At 34.5% G+C, this 17,950-nt stretch overlaps 3 protein-coding genes across 8 annotated transcripts; 2 read left to right on the top strand and 1 right to left on the bottom strand.

The window, feature by feature from the left end:
- The first annotated feature begins 668 nt into the window (after nt 1-668).
- On the top strand, nt 669-3,118 carry EMB1687 (ribonuclease P family protein / Rpp14 family protein). Of its 2 annotated transcripts, none has more exons than XM_088211841.1 (4): nt 669-896; nt 2,263-2,444; nt 2,528-2,665; nt 2,745-3,118. In XM_088211841.1, exons 2-4 carry the CDS (start codon nt 2,267-2,269, stop codon nt 2,894-2,896), a joined length of 468 nt encoding a protein of 155 aa, XP_088067967.1. In that variant the 5' UTR covers nt 669-896; nt 2,263-2,266; the 3' UTR covers nt 2,897-3,118. The 2 variants fall into 2 exon arrangements, with proteins under 2 accessions (XP_088067967.1, XP_021909399.1); XM_022053707.2 differs by having other exon boundaries at nt 671-896; nt 2,748-3,118.
- Nucleotides 3,119-5,268: 2,150 nt separating this feature from the next.
- On the top strand, nt 5,269-6,721 carry LOC110823486 (TRP-like ion channel protein (Protein of unknown function, DUF599)). The gene is made up of 2 exons (XM_088211904.1): nt 5,269-5,776; nt 5,959-6,721. The coding sequence occupies exons 1-2, from the start codon at nt 5,612-5,614 to the stop codon at nt 6,529-6,531; spliced, it is 738 nt and encodes a 245-aa protein (XP_088068030.1). The 5' UTR covers nt 5,269-5,611; the 3' UTR covers nt 6,532-6,721.
- Nucleotides 6,722-8,036: 1,315 nt separating this feature from the next.
- LOC110823288 (DNA mismatch repair protein MutS, type 2) lies at nt 8,037-17,883 on the bottom strand. Of its 5 annotated transcripts, XR_015816253.1 has the most exons (22): nt 17,550-17,882; nt 17,345-17,473; nt 17,044-17,211; nt 16,888-16,971; nt 16,564-16,614; nt 16,106-16,162; nt 15,932-16,014; nt 15,478-15,601; nt 15,334-15,393; nt 14,520-14,762; nt 14,190-14,267; nt 13,924-14,071; nt 13,506-13,633; nt 12,874-12,921; nt 12,309-12,436; nt 12,136-12,218; nt 11,134-11,237; nt 10,588-10,658; nt 9,108-9,403; nt 8,811-8,998; nt 8,275-8,444; nt 8,037-8,114 (listed from the first exon to the last, which is right to left on the bottom strand). XR_015816253.1 is itself a non-coding variant. In XM_088211205.1 (21 exons), the coding sequence occupies exons 1-20, from the start codon at nt 17,763-17,765 to the stop codon at nt 8,814-8,816; spliced, it is 2,466 nt and encodes an 821-aa protein (XP_088067331.1). In that variant the 5' UTR covers nt 17,766-17,883; the 3' UTR covers nt 8,037-8,444; nt 8,811-8,813. The 5 variants fall into 5 exon arrangements, 3 of the variants coding, with proteins under 3 accessions (XP_088067331.1, XP_088067330.1, XP_088067329.1); XM_088211205.1 differs by having other exon boundaries at nt 8,037-8,444; nt 8,811-8,980; nt 17,550-17,883; XM_088211204.1 differs by having other exon boundaries at nt 8,037-8,487.
- Between the last annotated feature and the right edge of the window lie 67 nt (nt 17,884-17,950).

Here is a 17,950-nt window from a genome sequence, read left to right as displayed (position 1 = left end):
CTTTAACTTCGCTATATCACAAGATACCTAAATAAATAATAACTTTTGAAAAAAATATCTAACGATTTAAAATTTTAAAAAATATAATAAATTTAATTTAATTATTACGCCTCATCAAATAATTCGTACGCGCTTAACACGTGTAAAATCCATTCAGTGTTTTCTTGGTTTTAAATTTTCTAATCCCTTTATAGCCGCTGTAGGAGTAATAATTTCTTTATATGATTTATTTAAAAATAGATTTTAAATTATTTTCTCAAATTAATTATGCTTTAATTGGTTTTCTCTGTGCTTATAAATATTTTCGAGATCTTTATTTTATTTTATTTTTTATGAAATAGGTTAACTGAACTTCTATTTTTTATTTTCATGAATTAATATAGAAAAAATAAATAATTTCTATACTATTTTTCATGTAATTAGATTGAAGGTTTTTAATTTGGAACATTTTTTATTAATTTTAAAAACTTAAAATCAGATTTTATTTTTTATTTTTTAATTTATCATCAATTATAAAATCGTAAATTATTTTCATTAAAATAATAAAATAATAATTAAAGATAAAAATAAATAAACTCAGCCCATTAAAAATCCCAAGGCCCATCTCTTTTGGGCCAAGACGGGCTTCTTTATTTATTTATTTTTAATTCCAAATGGCTGGCCCTGCTTTCTTCTTTTTCTTCTTCAGTGTCCAACGTCTGCTAGCCGCACAGTCATCCTTCTTCCTTCTTCTCTCTCAACTCGGCTTCGCCGTCTCTGACTGTTCTTCTCCGACGCGGCTTTTTTCTCTTCGAGAGGCAAGCATTATTGAAGGTATCTTCCTCTCCGCCAATCTCCATCTCGCGCACGAGTCAGCCTCACGACATCGGGTTGGGACGGTTTTGCGGCTACTAAAGGTAATTTTTAGGGTTGTTGCAGGCAATTATCGGGTCTGATAGGCTTTAGTCAGGGCTATTTTTTATTGGTTGTTCGGTTAAGCGGCTGGAAAGATTTGAAGTTTGCCTAATCTTTAGTTTAATAGATGATTCAGTTACTAGTGTGCTAATTTCCACTTTGATGGAACTCTGCTCTAATTGTGCACTATTGTTCATCCACCTCCTGAGAGTGGGGAGTTATTTGTGATAGACAGTGCAGAAACTTCAAAGCCTACTGACTAGCTTGATGGGAAGATTGTGTGAAGCAAACTAATTTTCATCTCAATTTTATTTGGATATGTAGAACAATTCTGTATATTTTTATTCATTCTTACATATATTGTTTCAACCCGGTTCGTTGATATACATGGTATATACGCTTATGATTTATTGATCATTAAATACTTTTACATTGATCTGTGTCCTTTACTTCATGGTCATTGGACATCCCAGGAATATTTAGCAATCTGATTACTGACAACTAGTTGAATCCGGTTTGGATCAGATTATTCTCCATATCAATTCAATGACAATATAGGTTTAGTCATGATGACACCTTCACCGATTGCTTGTTATGGCCATTTAAAGTATGGTAGATTCGTACCAGTCGTTTGTTTGATGATGTAGATTCCTACGGTACCTAAGATCTCGGTTCCATTGAAGATGGCTGTATGAATGATTAAAACTTGGTTTCTAGATATGGTAGTGATATGGATGGGCTACTTAATGTTATTTTACGTTTTCCATTCGAGCAGTTTAAAATTTCAAGTTATTTGCTTGATCATACATGAGTAGGCTACTGTAGTTTGTTGTTTGCTGTCTGGACAATTAAACAGTTACATTCCAGAAGAGATCTCTTACCTTTATACCCACATGTTCGTCACATTTAAGATTTATTTGAAGTTCCCAGGTCTCTGATATATCATCCTAATGAGTTGCTTACAATACTTTGATTGGACACAAGCCAAATGCTTCTTGCGATTAAGTTTACTCCATATAAAAAAATATTCAAATCCCTTTCGGCATCATTAGTTGCTACAGTTGTGTTTTATTGTGAATTTTGAACCTTCCTGCCGGATTCCCTGTAATTGTTTTTTTATGTTCATTATCCTTTTATCAATTTTATAATGCTTTAGTTCTTCCGGGCTTTTTCTCGTAATCTTTTAGTGTTAGATTTCTCGTTTAATACTTCCTAGTAAAACCTTGCTCAACTGCATAGATATTGATCTTCTTTGATTGGGAATAAGCTGGATCTGGAGCTCTTGATTTTCTGTCTCATTAGTCTGCTTTTTTCCCCTTAAAATGTTGAATGTGTTAGTCTGATGATGAAGTATTGTGACTTTTATAGGATCATGGTGGGATTTAAAAACAGGTACATGGTAATGGAGGTCTTCATTGATCCAAATAGAGAACTTGCTGTAGAAGACCCCATCATTCTTACCCAATTCAATGTCTCCAAAGCAATCAAAGATAGCATTCTTGTGAACTTTGGGGAGTGTGGCATGGCCTCATCTTTAGGATCATTCCAAGGTGAGAGAACATGGTGGTAATTTATCTCTTTTATTTTCTTGTTCAACGATTGTCAGTATAATATGCGTGGCTTTTTTCTGTAGTCAAGTATGTGAATCCCATTACAAAACTGTGTATCATCAGAGCCTCAAGAGAGGAGCATCAGAAAGTCTGGAGTGCTATTACCTTGGTTACAAGTATCGGAAATTGCCCGGTGTTGTTTAACTTACTGGACCTTAGTGGTAAGTCGAATAGGCAATACTGTTTTCTGCCGTATACTAATAGGATATTTAACTGCGAATTCCATGTTTTTTGTTTTAGCAGGATGTATTAGAGCATGTAAAACCGCAGCGATGAAGTGCGAAGAAAGTAAGTTTGAGCAGTACAGAATCGTGGGGAGGGAGAATCTCCCGGTGGATGTTACTCAGCGGATGCAAAATTATGTTGAAAAGATAAAATTATTAGAGAACTGAAATTGAAAGTCTGTCAAGCGGGAGAGCCTCTGGGCCCCACAACCTCTTGCTTTTGGTATCAATCAGAAGTTCCGTGATTTCGAGACGTACAATCTGCATGGAACTAGTGGATTTTTCCAACCACGTCTTTCAACTAATTTTTGTACTTACATAATTATTATCTATCATATAATTTTTTATATGTATATAATAATTTATAGAATAAAGTTTTTTTTTTGTTCATTTTTTTAAAAAATAGAATACCTATATATTAATTATTATTAAGTAAAATATTATATTATTACATACTATTTTTTAATTTGTGATTTTAATGCTTCTTTGTCAAACATTATCGTTATTTTCGAATTAATTATTATTCATTGAAATTTAAAATTTTTTCGGCTTTAATTTGTTAGGATATTGGAAACTATACGTGACATTTAAAAAAAATAAGTTTTTGGTTTAAAAAAAAAAATGTCAAATCCTATTCGAAAGTGGTAGGCGAAAATACGTAGGATTTGAAAAAGTCAACCGCGCTCTACTGCAGAGAACTGCGAGCCCCCACTATTTTGGATGACGTAATAATAAAAGTTTGAAATTTGTTTTAACAATTTATTTTACTTTAAATATATAAAATAATAATTTCTAATATAGTGTCTAATAAGCTACTCAGTTTTTTAAGTAATGTTTTATTATACATTAGGCACTACTGAGTTATTTTTGTTGATTTTTTAATAGTCAACAAAAATAGTAATTAACAGTTGAAAATATAGTCTATTATTATTATTATTATTATTATTATATTCACAATAAAGTCTGTGCACTGCACCTAGTAAAATAATAACTTTATTGGGAAACACGAAAATTTAATGCCCATTTTACCACATATAACATATTAATTTAAATGATATGCCATTTTATTTTGTAGAGTTAATTTATTGGAATTATCTATTTCTTCTAGAAAAAAAAAAAAATGTACATACATCGTATATGCACGGAACGATCGAGGTAGCCCATTAATGGAGTGTAATTTCCATATAATTATATATATATATGCATTATGCATATAATAAGTATATTATTATTATTTTACTATTATTTAAATGTGAATTATATTATGGGTTTTTTTTTTAATAATTACATAAATGTTAATTTCAAGAGTACTAACATGGCAACAATGAGAGTAGAAGATTTATGTATTTTGCTTTCTATTTAAATTTTGTAGGTTTATATTAAATTTATATAGTATAGGTATTTATTTTTATATACAATTTATATATTAAAAATTATAATGCTACTTTAACTAAAATATTATAAATGTGACACATATTTTAAAAATTTATAAAGTTAATTTTACTTACGCCCACTACTCGAAGAAACTTTTGACATGAATTATATATTATTGTTATAATATAACAAAGGTGTATCTTACATATATATATATATGTATAAACACACAAGGCAAAAGTAATGGGTGGGCCGCCATGAGAAAAGATATGAAATGGCGGCCGCCAACTCTACTTACCCTTTAGTTGAATAGTTATACATTTTTTCATTTACATCAAAGTTATGAATTTAAGTTATTATACATATATATATGTATATTTATTTAAAAGTCTTTTTATATTATTATATTATTGATCTATATATATGTATCGCTACATTTATTCATCTTCTGTTTCTTGTGTGTGTGTGTGTTCGTGTATAAACAAACTGGTTTGATACTTTATAATTTCCTATCTTTTTGAACTAGGAAAGTGACACCCATTCGTCTTCTCTCAATACATATACAAACACATATACTGCTACTCGTACGTACATATATATTATAAATGATTATCTTACCACACGTACATATATATGTATGTATATGTATATGTATTAGCCAGCTTTTTAAACGTGTTCGATGTATAATAGAATTTATTAACGTGACATTTTTATTTACGGTTACAAAAAAGAAAAAGGAGAAAGTTACTTGCATGATATGTGATACCAATTATGACATGCCGTGCCGGGGGATTTATTATAGGGTGAGTGACCTTCAAGTTATGCCATTTACCATTTACCATTTTACCAGTTTTGTTCTGTGTATTATATTTACTGTATATTTTAACTCCATTTAATTTTTTAAAATTATTTTATAATTTGGTGTGGTAAAATCCATATTAGAAAAAAAATATATATATATATTTTTAAAAAAATATAAAGTTTGTTCAACTGAAATTTTAAATCAAAATACACCCAGTTAAACTTAAAACTTACATTGTTCAAAACATCAAAATTTTCTTTTCAAAGAATCATAATGTTGTAACCTATAAGATTCTTAAAGAACAGAACTTTTTGAGGATGGTGAAAAGGGATGGATGGGAATCACCAAATTGGTAAGCTCATCCTTGTCCGCGTAGACCAGGGAAGGAGACCCATTTGAAAGGGAAACACACCCACAATCCATATATATATATATGTGTGTGTGTGTGTGTGTGTATCTATATATGTAAATCTTGAAGAAGACCTGCCCTAGCCTTATTTATATGCGTTCTGCGCTTCACTCTCTCCCCGTGTCGCGCCCTCCATTCAACATCCGTATTACACGGTGTATCTCTCTCTCTCTCTCTCCCTTTCTCTGGGTCTTGGTTAAAATCAAAGAGGAGAAGTGCTCTTTGTCTTCCTCCTTTCTCTCTCTCTCTCTCTCTCTCTCTCTCTCTCTCTCTCTTGTTTTTCATCAGAGCAAAATTGATGAAGAGCGAAAAGGTTCTTGATTACACCCTGGTTCCTCTGGGTATGTTCATGATGATCGTTTATCATCTATGGCTCCTCAATCAAATTCTCAAACGCCCCAACAAGACCGTCATCGGCATCAATGCCATCAATCGTCGCTTCTGGGTCCGCGCCATGATGGAGGTATAAACGTATATATGAACAATAATCAATAATCAATTAATTAATTAATCGCGTCTGTTGATCTACGATATCCCATTTTGCATTTCTCTCTATATCGATTAATTGACGATCGTCAAATCAAATCTTATAATCTCACTGGCTCTGTTTTGTGATCTGGATCGACCGCGGCGGCGGCGGAGCAGGACGTGGCGAAAAACGGAGTTCTGGCGGTGCAGACGCTGAGAAACAACATAATGGCGTCGACCCTTTTGGCCTCGACGGCGATCATGCTGAGCTCACTCATTGCTTTGTTAATGTCGAGCAGCACGACGAATCGGTCTTCCTGGTTCGTTCTTGGGAGCAAAAGCGAGCTGGCTTTCTCCATAAAATTCTTCTCCATACTCGTCTGCTTCCTGGTTTCATTCATGTTCAACGTTCAATCGATTCGGTATTACAGCCATGCAAGCATCCTGATCAACGTGCCGTTCATGAAGATGTCGCCGCATCACCACCACCATCTTCTCAACGTCGAGTACGTGGCTTCCACTCTTGACAGAGGCAGCTACTTCTGGTCTTTAGGTTTAAGAGCTTTCTACTTCTCCTTCCCGCTCTTCCTGTGGATTTTTGGGCCAATCCCTTCTTTAATCTGCTGCGTTTTTCTCATCTTCATGCTTTTTTTCCTGGATGTGACGTTTGAAAAAGGGTGGCCGGTTGAGGTTTCCGATGGTGGTGATGGAGATCGAGAGGAGGATGGAGGGGCTGTGAATTTAGTGTAGTGTACTTGTTGGTAATTTAGATTGCAAATGATTGAGATATCTTTTGAAGTGATATAGAATATTGGAGGGATTCATGTTTCAATCCAAGTTGAACTGATTTTGCTCTGAAAATAAACTGGCATTAATATGTTCTATATAATATATATATATATATTGTTTATGTCAAATCAACAGCTTTTTAATCTGGAAATTCTGGGTTTTATATGCCAATTTTCTTATTTGACTTCTGGGGTAATCGCTTTAACGATATGACAAACAAAGAAGTGACATTTCTGATACTATTCGGCATTTCACCATTGATGAACCCATCGAGTTGCAAAGAATTTAAAAAGAAAAGATTATCACATTTCAAAAATAAGATTCTAAAAACTCTAAACAGAAATTAACTTCAAAAATATCATTACCAAGAAAATTAGGAGAAAGAATACAGCGCTTGTTAAACTGGTGGCACGTGCTATGTGAATATAAACAGAGAAATACATGAAATTCAATTTTAATTTATTTAAAAAATCTGAATACAAAAAACCATATTCATGAAACCGATTATATTATTCCAACAGCTATTCTCGCTAGGAATCTTGTATATAATCTTTTTATAGTTCCTTTCAAGCTTCTTTCTTCTCCCGAACTGAAAGCAGGTATGTCCTGTATGACTCTACTTGAGAGTGGGACATGGGGAAAGTGGATGTGATTGATGCCTTTTTTACAAAGGGCAAAATGGAGACAAAAGAACCCAAAGCTGGCATTTTGCTGTCCTCCCAATCTTGAGTGTGTACTTTCTGGTTTCCCACTAGTTTTGTTTCTTGCAAGTTTTTCCCTCTAATCCCCCAAACCAAGATGAGCCCATCATTTTCCTCTACTTGCTCCATACGAACATCTTTCTTGTATGTACCCTCTGCATGCCTCTTGATCAACTGGGATCTCTTGCTGAATTGCCAATTTAACCTCTCTTTCAGTATTGGTAAATGCCATTTGCTTTTAGTTACCTTGCCATTCTTCCCCCTTCCGCAAGTAAAGACAGACCAAGCAAAATGAATTCGAAAAAAGCTACACAGGAACGTCATTTACTGCTTTGGCATGGATCGTTAGATGGTATAAGTAGGTATTTTATTTTTATTCCAATAGCCACCGGAGTCTAGCCATTCACAAATTGTAAAGCTCCATTTGTTCAGTTCTTATTCTATTTCTTAGACTTCATTCTCATGTTAGTTTGAAGATGTATAATTTGAAAACAATTTGCTGTTTTCGAATTATCATTACTCTTGTCTTGAATTCCGGAATCCGGGGAATTCATTTCTTACTTAAAAGGTAGGAAGTTGAATTTTTTAACTGTTAAAAAATTTGATTTACTTCAGTGATAAATAAAACTTGAACAGATGTATTATAATATACAGTTTTAAGACTAATATGAAAATTAAAGGTAGAAAAGTTGACAATATAAATTGAACTGAACACAGCGTAAAAATTGAGATAGAGAATAACTGAAGTGTAAAAATACACCATCCTAAGTAAGAACTTTCAGAATCCCTTCTGGGTTAATCTCACATTAAGTAGCATTGATTTACAACACAGATGGCATTTTGCTGCAATCACACAGATTTGATATCGTTATTTTAAGTATTATTATATATGGTGACACTGATCACCTTTGCACGTGAAAAAGAACTTATGGAAACAAAACAGAATCAGGTTTCCATCAATATAAAAAGTTTTAGAAAAATAATGAGTTTTTGTTGTAAGTACCTTTCCAGATCAAATCTCTCAAGTCTCCATCAATACCTTTATTTGCATCCTGGATAATCGCTCCTGAACCTAACATACCGAACAGTAGGTTGAAATAATTTTCTTGATTCCTCAAATTTGATTTCCAAATGTTTCAGCCATCCACGTGATTGATCCTTTCTCGTATATCCCTAGGGAGAATGATATCCACCATGAGCCTAACCTTCTAAATGTCTGAAATACAAATTTGAAAAAAGGTTTGCATAAAATGGATATCTATGTTTGTATGAATTTCCGTCTCTGTGTATCTGAGAGAGAGAGAGAGACAGATAGAAGAAATCTTTTGTAACAATGAATGACAACTAATATTTAGTTTGTACCGACACAAATCAACAATGATAATGGGCTTTCCAGACTTTCTATGCATGTATATCCAACCCACCTGCTGTTTGGTTAATGAGGCGTCAAGACCAAAATAAGCAATCACAACAGTGGATCAACCACACTGACCCATTAATCGAGACAACAGTTGCGGACAGCAACATTAACATTCCTACCTTTCAGGTTTCAACATCTGCTAATTTCAACTTCAGCTTCATATTGCCAGCTTGGACTTCAATTTCTTCCTTAGACGGATCTATTTTCAGAATGGCTGCCCTTTTCCCAAGGGAGGAAATAAGCACCGTGTCACCAACCTTAGGAAGCTCAGTTCTCTTTACTGGACTCTCTTTAGGAGAGGCATGTACTAGAAAACAAAACAGTGAATTTCCTTCCAATAAATGAAATTAAGATTGAAAAGTGGAGAACAAAGCTTTCACATGATAGGATTTTATTCAATTTTGACTAGCTAATACCTGGTGGTGATTGCTTGACAACTTCAAGGGATGATGAACTTTTAGTATATTCCTCTTTGTCAATTGCAACATGTTGGTTGTAACTTGACAATCTTTTTTGACCTTTGGCCACTGCAGTTAATTGAGTCCGTTGTAGGGAAGATGCACGAAGCTGCTGTAATTTCCTGTGGAGGAGAGAACGTGCTCTTGCACCAGCTGCAGAAATTTCCCTCATCTTCTTCTGTCTTTGATCAATGCTATGCTCCATGATCTTCTTTTTGGTCAGCAAAAGGTTTTCGTGAAGATCTCTTGAGAGCCTACAAGCACAAAATGAAGATAAACTTGCCGGAAATCTTCGAGCATCAAATATTAGCAAGTTTTGCAGAATTTGATGGCCTTAAAGTAAGATAGTTATTGTGAAAATAAGAAGTAGGTGATAATGTCTTTGGCCATTCACCAAGATACTCTCATTCACAAGCAAGGGCCCGAGTTCAATCCCCATCAGTCACAAATTTGTCTTAAAAATGTATGGTTATCCTCTAAACCAACACTAGCAATCTCTCTGCAGGATGTTTCTTTCAGTCATCATGGTATATTCGCGGTAAGGTTTCAAACTGCTGCTGGAAAGCACTTGAAGTACACAGCACCTGTGCTCTGATACTGATTTGCTATAGTCCTGTGTTTGTGACCAAATTATGGATCCATTGAGACTGAAATCTATAGGCAAGCAGGATGCATTTGCAAAGTTTCCCTCTTCATGACCTGTGTTGAGTCAGTTGTACAGCTCATTGGAGAGAACTTTTATCTCTCAGAATTGAGCTCTCTAGAATCTTTTTAGATAAATTATTCTGATATGCAAATTTCTAAAATCTGGCTACAAGTAAATTGGGAAGAGTTGCGCACTTTCTTACTAGAATCTAGGATCTGATAACCTTGATTTCAGTTCATGAGTTTTCTGTACTTAAGTATCCCTAGCTTTGCTAATTAACCTAGGATTCTGAAACATTGATTCAGATCACTGAAAAATATAAATGCCAAAGTGAAGGACATCTAAACTTAATCCAACAGCAGGAAAGAGTTCTAACCACAATTTCTTGCTGTTGATTGCCTATTTTCCGCTTCTTGTCCATGGGTTCCTCCCCAGACTTGAAGCTTTTCTCAACTTATTAGCCAACAGTTCATCTCCACACTTTATACAGCCAAAATCTTTCTTTCATATTATCAACGATAAGAATAGTCTCAGTAATGAATGGAAGCAAATGAAAGTGTTAGAATCTAATATACCCCATCAACTATAACAAAGAAAAAGATATCCTTGCCATTCCTCTCAAGCTTTGAGCAATAAAACAGCAAATATTAACAATGAAACAAAAAGAGTTCGTCTTACTTTTTTATGATGTTCTTTAGTTGACCAACCCAAAACTTAGGATGTTCAAGAGTCATATCTAACCATGCAGAAGCCTATATCCATAAGTTAATTTTATAAGCAGATGATACTCACATTAAATATTTTCTTGTTTCATGTAAAAGCTCTTGATATTCTTGCTTGAACCTTTCCATACTGATTATAACCTGCACAATAAAAGAGAGAGATTATAGAAGATGTTGGTTTGATTTCAAAAATGATTGGGAGAGAACAAACAACTTATACAAATAAGCTAAGAATAAGAGTTACTAGTAGCAAATCCCTGCTAGTAGCAATGTAAAATGTGTTATAAGTGTAGTCACCATTATTTACCGTGTTGATGCTAGGGGATGAGAACTTAAGAAGATAAAAGGCAGTTTCTTTAATACATGAAAGCCTTTGAAGGGTCAAATAAGTACCAGAAAATGCAGTTACTGATACCATTATACACTGCTTTTTAAGGTGAAATTACCATTATACGTGGTTAATCTATGAAAAGGTTACCTTTGTAAAGTCACATAGAGACAACAGAGGAAAAATATCTAGTGCAGTGTCAAAAGTCATGGTGTAACAATTGCCAAATCAGATACTATAACTTTGCTAGAAAGGCAAAAATACTTTTTATGAGCTACTGCATGTTACCTCATTAATCTCTGCACTAGCATCACCATATAATTCTCGAGCATTATCAATAACCACGCTGGGTAATCCCAATCTTTCAGCAATATTTATTGCATTGGAGCGACCTACAAAATATCTACAAATTCAGTCGTAGAAACTAATGCGAGGGCTCATAAATTATTTATACAATATATATATATATATATATATATATATATATATATATATATATATACGACAACAAACCAATCAGTATAAGCTAAATTGGGGAACTTTCAACTTTTCAAGAATCTCCTAAGAACTAGGTTACAAGCAATTGGGAGAGAAGATCATAGTCTTACATGTTTGCAGTGTTTTGAGATGGGCACCTCATGTCACAATCCTCTCATTAGACAAAAACTTTCAGGCCACTAAAGGCATCCTAGTTCAGTTCCTTAAATTGGTTATAAGTAATATGAGCTTTCTCTTCACTCCTGGCAATATTCTTAAAGTTCATCCAGTAAGACACCAGTAAATTTGTTTAGACAGTATTGCTGCTTCCTATTTTTCACTACACCTCATTATTCTGAACTTACTGCCTTTTACAACTCTGGGTAAGAGGCTTTTGACATTGAGCTTGCTCCTGTAACCATGCCAGAGACAATGCAAGTTCAAACTAGTCTTTTGAATTTTAACTAACTATACGCATTTAACATTCTGTAGAAGATTAGAGGCAATGCAAGTACCTTGTTAAAATAACTGAATGTAGGTTATAAATTTCTATGGCATATAAAAAGGCAAGGATCATACATATAGCATGCAACAGCATCTTGTTTCACCATGTAGCAAAATAAAGCCACAAACAGCCGGCATCAGTTGGAGTATGATTCGTAAAGAGGTGTTCACTCACAATTACAAAGTGTGTTTATAGCTAGAGAACAAAATAGGATTTTCTAAGCTTGTGTGTTATAAACTAAAAAAGTATAAATTACTGAACCTTGAAATCATTAAAAAAATTCAAATAAATGAATCTGAGAGTGAAACCTGGTATTCCCCAGAGAATCTTATAAGTCGGCTTTAAATTAACTTCATCAAACTCCATGCAAGCATTTTCGAAGGCAGCATTGCTGTCAAGTATTCACTTCCAAACACATCAGGCAAGATGTTAAAGGCTTTAACACTATTTGTCACCAAAAACATTGCTATGCACTAAAAACCTGTATTTAAGTGTTTTAAGTTCTTCGTGGTGTGTGGTCGCTATTGTCAACAAAGCACTTTCTGCAAAAGCTTCCAGCAGAGACATCCCCAACGCTGCTCCTTCAAGTGGATTTGTTCCTGCTCCTACCTTGCAAATGCAAAAGAGACAGCATTTATACTCCCTCATGTGGAATGGTAATTCTCACTTCATATTTACAATGGATCATTATTAGTACGTATATTAGTGAGTGTTCATCAACATATTGAATTTCAAAAGTGCCCTTGAAAAATCAGCAAGTAGGGGAAAGTAGAAGATATGCCCAGGTGCAAAATTTGCAAGATAAAATTTTCAATTACGACAGTACCTTTCTAATTGTCAAAGTGTACACTGACATTCAAAATAGGAAAGGTGAACAGCCCTATTGGAAGGGAAAGTGTATGCATATACATGCATATATATATTTTGCAGTAATACAATTTTCACGTCTTCTAGGCCAGGGTTATATATGTTCTTTAAGCCATGCAAAGGTAGTAAGGTATGAAAAACAAGATTAGTGGACATAGAAAGATCTGTCTCAAGCATACTTCATCTAACAGCACCAGTGATCTGCTTGTTGAATGTGACTGAATGTCCTGCAAAATAATGAAACTTCATCATATTTTGAGGACCAGAAAACTAATATAAAATAGTCTGGAAAGAAAATGTAGTATGGCGGTACTATGAATTGTTATCATACCCTGCCAAATATTCTTTGGACCCAAATACTTATACATGCAATGAGCTTGAAAAATAACTAAGATAATCGGACTTTTAGAATTGCAGTTCTAAGCAAATTAGTTTTATCTATCCAAAAATCACGCATATTAATAGCTGTGGCTAGAAAACAAAACTACTTACAGAGAACTTAAGCACAGTAGTAAAAATTGGGCCAGGATGAAGTGTTAATAAATTCAAATAGAAGATAGATCACAAGCAACTAATTTAAAAAAACAGAAAAAAAAAAAGATCCAGATGAAACGCAATGTCATAAGCCACTAAAGAAGTCCAGGACAATGATGAAGTTGATACAAAATCCAAAGTTCGTGCTTAAAGCAATTGCAGAAATAAAAGCAATGAACTTCATAAGTTGATTGTAGTTATAGATCTGGCCAAATTGATAAAATTACAAATGTCAAATCAACTGTCCAAATAACGTTCCCATGAAATATATCCTTACACTTATTTGCTTTAGGTGTCCTGAGAAGGTAGATAAAGATTGAGACAGAGACTGCTCATCACCAACATCAGCAAAAACAGAATCAAACCACGGAATTCGCGCAGATTCAGAGGATAAAACATGAAGACCTGCAAATACAATAAACTAGTACAAGGTAATGGTATGACTCAAAAAAATCTTTTTGACTCTCTATTTTAATAATATCTTAAGGGAAAAAACAGCATCTCCTTGGTTGTGGAGGTTAGGCTGATTTTGAGCTACTTCGTAGAATCAATTCAACCAGGGGAACTAATACATGGTGTTGAAAAAGAATTCCTCGCAGTATATGACATCCAAAGGCAAGACTTCACATTGTAAACTAGTTGTAAACAAACCAAAGGCGTATGGGAACCAAAGTAAGGGATGATGAAAAATCAACCTGATTTTGCCATCATTGCAGCCAATCCTATAGTCTTTAAGCATATAGTTTTGCCACCTGTATTGGGGCCAGTTATAACTAGAACTCTTGTTCCCTGACCAATAAAAAAATCAACAGGAACTGGACTACTTTTTTCCAATGCAGTAACCTGGCAATCAAGAAGAGTACATGATCATGTAACAAGATCATACCTGTAACACATTATACTGATTAAAAATTTGAGGTCTGCTCCTGTATTAGAAGCCAATTCCTAACACTTACAGTACCTGCATGTTTAAAGACGAAATATTTGTTTCTCCGTCTAGTATTGTGTTCTTCCCTTCCAGTTTTCTCCTCTTCATTTCCTAATGGCAAGAAAAGGGCATTGTACTAAATGCCTGAAGCTATATGGTCATGTGAGAAAACAATGACTACAATACTAAACTGTTGCAAAAAAGAAGTAACTATCCAACCTGATTTTTCTTTTCTTTTCTTATCACCTTAACCTCATCTTGCAGAAAATATTTTGTAATCTGTATCTTTTTTTTTTTTGAAAAAAAAAAATACAAGCATAATTAAGATAGCGAGGTACTGGCATTTGGCCCTACGTAACTTACAGCAGTAGCGTCACTAACATCCTTTCTGGCCTTCCTTACATTTTGCCGATGTTGCTGAAGTAATAAAGGGTGATAAGTTTTAGGCAAATACAATATCCACTCTCTTTTCGGGTATAATGCCTTCAACTTCTTGTTCTCCTCCGACCAGTCTTCAGGAGTTAAAGATCCAGTCTCATAATCAGGTAGAAATATATCAGGACATGCACCTCCGAAAGAAAGACTGTAAGTTGCTCGAGCATTGATCTACCCAGAAAAATAAAAATATAACTAGTACAATCAGACAATAAAATATCAGCAAAGGAATCCAAGTTATAAGATATTAACTTAGAACTGCAGACTAATGCAATCAAATCCTAATAAAACTCACACCTGTTGCCCTGAATTTGGTTTTTACTTACTACCTTTTCCACTGTACATATAACCCTCAGAAAATGTACTTGGATACTTAACTGACATTTCCAAAGCCTCCAAAATCTAGTTTTTTTCTCTTGAAGTTGGAAAAAAAGTTCATCCCAAAAATGAAAAGTACATAGTTCCTTTCAAATTGCTGAGCTCACAATTTATTTACTGTTATCTGTCTCTAACGCCATATCGTATTTTCTAACCAAGTACTCTTAGCTGTTAAAAGTTTATCCAACAGAACAATACTGGTGATGTAATTTTTTTTTAAATTCCCAGCATAACTAAAAGTTAGTTGAGATAGTATGGTAAATTTTTGTTTGAAGTAGATTAAACACAATGTTGAGAACAAATAATCTAGTTCTAATACACCCAAACAAATCTTATTCATGAAGAGAGAATGATAGATGCTTACAACATCCAGTTGAATCACAAAGTTCACCATCATTTCGATCTCATCAAGATCCATTTGCATCTGCATGGATTGAATCAAGAGGCACACTTAAGGAGGAAAGTACTGGCATCAAGAATGAAAAGAAATTCATCAAAGAAAATTGACCTGTCCAGTCAACACCAAAAGCACATCTGCCTCCGCCTTAGCAACTGATTCTCTTGCTCGCTGTAATTCATCATTTAAAGGGACAGCTGATAGGGGCTCCACAATGCTTCCTATACCTGAACCACTATAATTCATATTATCTTTATGAGATTGAGTTGAAAATTGAGCTCCCATCAAATGAACATCTCATGATACAAATGGATATAAAACGAAGATAGTAAAAGATTTTTCTATAACTTACTTCAGTGTTCTGTAATACAAGTTCTTGAATTAATAGGAATTGCTAAAAACAAATACCATCCTATAGTTTAGATAATAATTTCTGAGCGTAAGTTTTCCTTTTATTCATCTTAGATTCTTTAGTTCATAAATATAAATAGCTAAATATCTACCATTTGATTTAGCTATTAGTTGCACTGCAGAAACTGAAAGCTATAATAAAAATCTTATGCACCTGGAGAGCAGAAGACCCTTGATATTTATAATCTGATCAGCCCCTGATTTTATACACCATCTCCCATCAATATTACTCACTTCCTTAACCAAACATTACAAAAATATTAGCTGGCGAAAAAAAAAGAACTCACGACGACAAAAGGCTTCCAATTTTCGTAAGGGAAAATCTTACCAAAAAAGATTCTTCATTCTTTTTGTTCCTTATGAGGCTGTCCATTAATTGATATAACTACACACAGAGAGTCCAGAGAAGAAAAAGAGTGAATAAACTTGGTGGAAGATGATGATATGAAATAAATATGTATTAGTAAAACCAAAATTTCAGCAATTACATCTGTTCCTAAATAAAGATATTAACTTATGGAGATCCATGCACAAAGAATCTAGATACTTGGCACATTTTTAGAAACTGGAATGCATGAAGAACTATAGTAAGGGATTATAATAGAGGTTAGATTCATTTTATACGTAATAAAAAGGAGTGTAAAGGACAGCTGAGGACACGAGATGTGATGCAGCCTTCATTTCAGATATTGATGATATCTATGCATGGTGATAAATAAAAAGAGAGAAACAGGCCAGTAGAACAGACCATAATTAAAAATACATGATGAAAATGAATTAGCTGACCTTTCTTTCAAGAATCCGAACTTGATCACGAGATCGTTTTAGGGCCGGACTCTGCAAATAGTAACAATGAATACATAGGCAAGCTTAATTTTCACTTAAAGATAGCCGTATGCATGGAAATTCAACAGAGTAAAAGGAAAAGATGTCACTGTGCAGTGTGCTAAGACACATACATGAAGAGATTCTCTATAGAATATCTACAAGTAGTTGCAAGAAGTAAAAAACAATTTCACATTAGAAAAAAAAAAAAATTAGAATCAAAGACTGGTATGCCTCAAAAATATGGAAAAAGAACGGGAGAGAAATAGAGAGAGAAGAACAAACCGCGGAGTCTTTAACAGAACCATCCTCGTCAATAACTTGCTGTATTGACTTAATTAGTGATCGATTTACTACTTGTTGCATAATCTGCAAGTAAAATCAGAAATGAGGGGTCGGAGACACGGGGTAGTTAGCCTAAATTTGAGGAGGTGCAAATACCATTTTAGTTACAGGCATGAAACGTGTATACCAATCTGCATCTTGCTTGATGGCACCTTTCAGACTAAGCTGCAGATCATCCACAAATAGTAGCAGAGAAGCAACAGCGATTCCCTCCTTTGCCTCAAGCGGTAACGCCCTTCGAGCATGTTGAATAGCAGATTTGACCTTCACGGACAACATGACAAACAGTTGGAAGGCGAGATAATTATGAATGAAGAAGAAGATACAAAGCCTTGGAGAAATGAAAAAATTGAAAAAGAAAAAGTGAGGACGAAAGAAGAAGGGAGAAGGAGGTAACCAGCGAAAGATGGAGAGAAGTTAAGTCAAGTGCGAAACCGCCATGCTTGTGCATCTCGATACAAGCATTTGTTTCTTGTAAAAGTTTCAAACTATCCTCGAATGTCTGGTCAAGAGACCATAATTGAGCCTGTAAGAAATTGTGAAAAAGTCAGAGGAGACAAGCAACAAGCTGCAATATACCGACGAAGAAGAGGAATGAAAACCTTAGTGGCGTCACGGCCGAGAGGAGAGCGAGCAAAGGAGGCGACGGAATCGCAAAGCTTGTCCCATTCCAGTACCTTGAGACTTTCATGGTGAACTCTTGACTTGGTGCATAGGACTTGGATTTCCCTCTTCGTCTTCCTCGTAATTACAGAAGTCAGCGGGAAAAATTCTCCGGCAGCAGATACGTGTTTGGATATGGAGCTGCCTAGTAGCATTGTATATGTGACTGTGAAGGTGAGGAAGGTTGGTCTGTTACAAATGGCGGGGTCAAGGGCTGTGCTCAACCAACTCAATTGTGATATTCAAGTAGGAGGAAGAAGAAGAAGAAGAAGACGGCAATGTGGCAAATACAGAATTTATCCATAAGATTTGGGGCCTAACAGAAGCCCAATAAGTTCTG

The sequence above is a fragment of the Carica papaya genome, chromosome 9, assembly GCF_054855325.1.
Source record: "Carica papaya isolate Zhongbai chromosome 9, ASM5485532v1, whole genome shotgun sequence".
In the NCBI taxonomy this organism is placed as follows: domain Eukaryota; kingdom Viridiplantae; phylum Streptophyta; class Magnoliopsida; order Brassicales; family Caricaceae; genus Carica; species Carica papaya.
The sequence above is the reverse complement of the archived record's forward strand: the minus strand, read 5'-3'. Positions and strand labels throughout refer to the sequence as shown.

Excerpts from the sequence above, each read along its gene's own strand:
- LOC110823486 (XM_088211904.1), top strand. The coding sequence starts at position 5,612 with ATGAAGAGCGAAAAGGTTCTTGATTACACCCTGGTTCCTCTGGGTATG. Across the intron at positions 5,777-5,958 it reads GGGTCCGCGCCATGATGGAG|GACGTGGCGAAAAACGGAGT; the intron begins GTATAAACGTAT and ends GCGGCGGAGCAG.
- LOC110823288 (XM_088211204.1), bottom strand. The coding sequence starts at position 17,765 with ATGCTACTAGGCAGCTCCATATCCAAACACGTATCTGCTGCCGGAGAA. Across the intron at positions 16,015-16,105 it reads AGAATGAAGAATCTTTTTTG|GAAGTGAGTAATATTGATGG; the intron begins GTAAGATTTTCC and ends TGTTTGGTTAAG. Across the intron at positions 14,763-15,333 it reads TTGTGATTCAACTGGATGTT|ATCAATGCTCGAGCAACTTA; the intron begins GTAAGCATCTAT and ends TTTTCTGGGTAG.
- EMB1687 (XM_088211841.1), top strand. The coding sequence starts at position 2,267 with ATGGTGGGATTTAAAAACAGGTACATGGTAATGGAGGTCTTCATTGAT. Across the intron at positions 2,445-2,527 it reads ATCTTTAGGATCATTCCAAG|TCAAGTATGTGAATCCCATT; the intron begins GTGAGAGAACAT and ends TTTTTTCTGTAG. Across the intron at positions 2,666-2,744 it reads TAACTTACTGGACCTTAGTG|CAGGATGTATTAGAGCATGT; the intron begins GTAAGTCGAATA and ends TTTTTGTTTTAG.